Source organism: Nanorana parkeri, unplaced genomic scaffold (genome assembly GCF_000935625.1).
Source record: "Nanorana parkeri isolate BGI_ZX_2015 unplaced genomic scaffold, ASM93562v1 scaffold253, whole genome shotgun sequence".
Classification (NCBI taxonomy): domain Eukaryota; kingdom Metazoa; phylum Chordata; class Amphibia; order Anura; family Dicroglossidae; genus Nanorana; species Nanorana parkeri.
The window spans coordinates 14,605-19,625 of record NW_017306521.1 but is presented as its reverse complement, the minus strand read 5'-3'; the positions used below and the strand labels follow the sequence as shown (position 1 = coordinate 19,625).

Here is a 5,021-nt window from a genome sequence, read left to right as displayed (position 1 = left end):
ACATTCTTTAGAAGGATGGGGTCATTTTGGGGGGGGGGGGCGAGGGAAATGTGGTGCATGTATTCATAACGTTCAGTAATGTACTTTTCAAGCAATTATTGATACATTGACATTCTTCTTGCATTATATTGGAAGAATATAGAGTGTAAAATAGGGAGAACAATTATTGGTTTATTTACCAGATATTTTGCATCTTTTTTAAAACCTATATATGACCTCTCACTCTCTTTCCATCTCTCCATAGGACAGTGATCTCTCACACTAAGCAGCTGGACCACACTAGGCCAGTCACCTACGTCACAAATGCCAGATATGATAAAGATCAAGGTGTACGTTGAACTTTAATCTCCATTTTCTGTTTGATGATGGACTCTGGGACTGTGTCATGGGGGAAAAAAAACACTGTGGTAATGAGGCTGTAATGGAAGCAAGTGCTGACCCCTATGCAGTATAGTACAGTGACCACCTGGTTACGGTCTTAGAACTAGTGGGAGGTAATGCATAATTTGGGCAGTTGCTGCTTCCATCTGAGCCTAATCACACATGTTTGGCTCTGCAACAGATTCCTTTTAGAAGTTAGGTGCACTTTCCACACCTATCTCTTGGTTGGGAGGCCATAGACAGACTGTGTCCTCTAGTGGTGACCCAGAGCAGCTGCCGCAGAAGACTGCAAGTACTGCAGTGCACTTATCCTTTAAAAGCTACAGAGAACTTACATTGTATATAAACCCTAACAATGAACTTCTCTCATTTGCTCCCTTTTTGGTCTGTTTAATATACAGTTGAAAGCAATTTGACATATTTGTTCAATGAGTGGAAGAAAAAAAAAAAGCCAATTCTACCAGAAATCCATTCGAAATGTAACTTACTTTGGCAAATCTTAGGCAGTTATCAGCCCAGCCCAGTTAACCACTGTCAACTACAGAACACTGTCTCCCTATGTTATGGAGAGAGGACGGTTTTCTGTACCTTAACACACTTGCTGCCCTAGGATGACAACCCTGCTCCTCTATAGATACAATAGAGCAAGTAAATGTTGTCACCCCAGGACTGGAAGTGTGTTACTGGTAGGATCACTAGGTGAAAATAAAGGGGGAAAAGCATAAAAACCAATGCAGCCATCACATCTAAGGACTGGTAACTTGCAATATATTACTTTTCTGTTTTAGATACATTTGGATACATTTCAAGTATTTACAAATATGTTCTTTTACTTTGCTTGGAAATGTAATTGTCCAAAATACTGGTATACTTTTTAAGTTAAACTCTAAAAGAATTAATCACAATAAACGTCAAGTAGGTGGCAATGATATAGTAAGAAGACAATATTTGCAGTGTGTGCGTGTATTAGTATAATTTTGATTTGCTCTTTTTAGAACTTTGAATTGTTTTTGATTAGATCCTAACATCAGTCATATTTATGACTACTCAAGCCCCAGATCAGCAAATTATTCTTGCTTTTCCACTCTTATAACAAAGAACCTTTTCTTATTGTCAAAGTGTTTTTTGTGTCAAAAGATAATCAGATTCGTGTCCTATACTGCAAAAGGGTCAGAAAGCCAGATTCAGAAGAACTAGAATATATAAATTGATAGAGATTGTTGGATATATTTCACAGGCCCCTTATGTGGATGTGGTCTGCGTCAATAGCTACTTCTCATGGTACCATGACCCAGGCCATCTCGAGGTGATCCAGGTCCAGCTTAATACACAGTATGACAAGTGGTATGAGATGCACCAAAAGCCAATAATCCAGTCTGAATACGGAGCAGACACCATTCCTGGTTTCCACAGCGTGAGTACAGGCTAAATGAAAATGTAATATATTAAGTGTTATAGCCTGGGATTAGTGTCTATGTATTTTCTTAGAAAAATGATACAATGTAGCTAGTTGTCTGTCGTTATTTTATGTACCTTAGGGCAATATCACGTGTGTTGCTGGTGAGAACTTGCCAGCGTCAAAATAGCTAGAAGCTTGGCATCATCCATGTGTTGCTGTCGTGCTGGCCTCACACCGTTACTGGCTTAAATTTGGCATAATCTAAGCGATTTATTTTGCATTTGCATGTTAAACGCAAATCAAGAACAGCAATGGAAAGCTGGGATATGCAAATGTATCACTTCCAGGTTCTCTTCATGTTTGATCTCGTTTTAGAATGCCATTGGGTCCACTGGGTAAAGAAGCATGTTTTGTTTTTTGTAATCGCATATCCCAGCTTTCCATTGCTGTTCTTGATCTAGGAGAAGAAAAGGGATAATCTCACTTCTAGTTGCCGTAGTGAACAGTTCTTTCTGCAATACTTTACATACATAAGGCCCTGTGTGTTTTTTCACTAGCTGTAGTGTTACAGACAAGAGCTCAGCAGCATACTGCCATTCTTCTAGCATTTGTTGCAGATCCTTGACTGTTTTCTTAATTTGCCTTTTTTTCAGGACCCTCCACTAATGTTTACAGAGGAATACCAAGTAATGGTCTTAAAGAACTACCACTCTGTTTTTGACCAGAAGAGGAAAATGTTTGTTATTGGAGAACTCATCTGGAACTTTGCAGACTTCATGACTGTACAGAGTAAGATAAAAAAATGTTGTTTCTTTCACAGAATGTTTTCTGGGGTAGGGGTATTCCTTAGTGTCCCAGTCTGAAAGACCAATTTATAAATATGTTGTATGACCATTATAACCACGGCCATATCGCTGCTTTAAAAAAATTAATCAATCACATTTATAAAGCACAACTGAACGCGCTTTCCACTTTGCTTGCTTCAGGACTGAAGCAAGCAAAGTCCCATTCATTTTAAAGCATGGCATAGGAGGGAACGTGTCACATGACTTTGACAGGCCATGTAACAGACCTCGCCACTTATTAGAGGGCGTTCCCTGCAGCGGTTTGCAGAGAACACTGGGGCTGCAGCTAACTATTATTTTCATAATCGACTAGTTGCCCGATTTTTTATTTTTATTTTTTTTCAACTAATTGATTGGTTGTATTTAAAAAAAAAAAAAGGATCTCGCTCTCTCTCCCCCTCTCCCCATTACTACAGGTATTTATATAGCATCGACAATTTACACAGTGCTTTACATAATGCATATTCACATCAGTCCCTGCCCTCAAAGAGCTTGCAATCTAAGGCCCCGATCTCGCATGCATACATACTAGGGCCGATGTAGACAGGAGCCAATTAACCTTCCAGCATATCTTTGGCGTGTGTATGTGTTATCCATTGCCAGACGTACCAGCATTTGTCAGGGAAGGTAGAAATGAGAGCAAGCACCTTTCAAGTAGCTAGGTGCTTGAGCCTGTCCATAGACTTGTGCTGGGCATACACAGGAAAGTTTTTGTAAGATTCAATATCTTTTCATTATTTCTATTATTGGCAGTGAACAAATAATTTTTAGTACAACAGTTGTGTGTTCTGAAAATGACTTTGAGAATCATTTTGCCTAGGTTATCCCATTATTATCAGTCATTGGTAAATGATTTTTGTAACTAAAATGCTACAACTGTCATTCCTGTTTATAGATTCATATGAAAATGCATCCGGCGTATGGCCAGTCTAAGTGACTAGGCCCTTTATTAGTGCATGTGTCTTATTAGGAACAAGAGAGTTACTATACATTCCACTTCATCAAGATGGTTCATCGAAGAGTTAGCTCTGCCTTCTGCAGAAAACACAAGACCAGAGAGTTTAATGGGCTCCTAGGAGCCAGCATCTTTTAGTTATTGTGTTTCCTTCCTGACAATACACCAGTCCTACCGAACCCTGGTGGTTTTTTGTTTTTTTTCTCTGGGGCGAAGAGGTCAGGGGCTTGCCACTCGCAGTAGGCTGGGCTAACTCTCAACTATACTGGGAATTCAAAGAAAAAGAGTTTTTTTTTTTTTTTTTTTTTTTTTTTTACAGGATACAGGTTTAGAATATTTGTTGTGTTACAAAATTGCCAGCTAGAACATTGCCTGTTGTAATTCTCTATGGAATAATTTTTATTTTTTTCCCCACCTCAGGTGTCACAAGAGTTGTAGGCAACAAAAAAGGCATCTTTACCCGCCAACGGCAACCCAAGACATCAGCTTTCATTTTGCGGGATAGATACTGGAAACTGGCCAATGAAACTTCTAGGTATTAAATAGCTTCTTGTGCTTCCAGATCCTGCCATAGACTTGTTACAGAATTCCTGCCTACTGTGCCTTTAGTATACATTGATTACTCAAGCAGGGGTACAGTACTGAGATGTTACTTCCCAATCACAACACAGCTGTGGCATAAAAAGACTCATGTGATACGGAAGTGCCCTGAACATTTTAAATTGCACACTTGGAGCAATACTATGTATTTTGCACATTATTACTAAAGCACACCGACCCTACAATTCATATTTGTACACAGGGAATTTAGTTTTTGGATGGCTAGTGTTTCTAGATATTTGTTCTATGTATATGTAATTTAGGAGATTACTTTGTGCTATTTGTGCTCAGGTTGCTTTGTTAGCTGCATGAGATAATTATGCACTTAATGGGACCAATCAACAGACAATGTTTTGATGAATACAATTTTAACATAATAAAATTGTGTAATTCTCCATTCTCTTTTCTACTAATTCTGGTACAATGAAAACAGCCCAGTATTATTGAAGGGTTATAATTGCCATGCTGACCATTTTGGCAAACTGTCGCATAGTAATTTGTGCTTTAGGAGTAGCAGAAACACACTTGGATTTTTTTTTATTTTTTTTTAAGAGGAGATGGAACACTAATAATAGCTTGTCTAGGGAGAGGACCGTTTAATCAAGGTTAGGCTCAGATACTCCAGACGACAGGTTGGATCCAGGACAGATTTTGGAATATTTTAGGATCCATCCGAATCTCTGCAAGGTCAGCACATTTCGGATGATATTAGCAGACAGAAACTGAGCCCACTATTCCCTCAGAAGGAGATAGTCCAGATATACCACAATGGGTGCCTTGAGATTGAAGCAAGATAAGAACAGGGGCCAGCACCTTGATGAAGACCTGAGGTGCAGTGAAC

General features: G+C 39.0%; 1 protein-coding gene across 1 annotated transcript in view; it reads left to right on the top strand.

The window, feature by feature from the left end:
* The window catches only part of GUSB (glucuronidase beta), a 21,682-nt gene extending 17,560 nt beyond the window's left edge, over positions 1–4,122 (top strand). Inside the window, exons 9-12 of the mRNA XM_018556795.1 lie at positions 245–329; positions 1,619–1,795; positions 2,434–2,569; positions 4,001–4,122. Of these exons, the coding sequence (XP_018412297.1) occupies positions 245–329; positions 1,619–1,795; positions 2,434–2,569; positions 4,001–4,122 (520 nt within the window). The remainder of the gene's footprint in view (positions 1–244; positions 330–1,618; positions 1,796–2,433; positions 2,570–4,000) is intronic.
* The last annotated feature ends 899 nt before the right edge of the window (positions 4,123–5,021 follow it).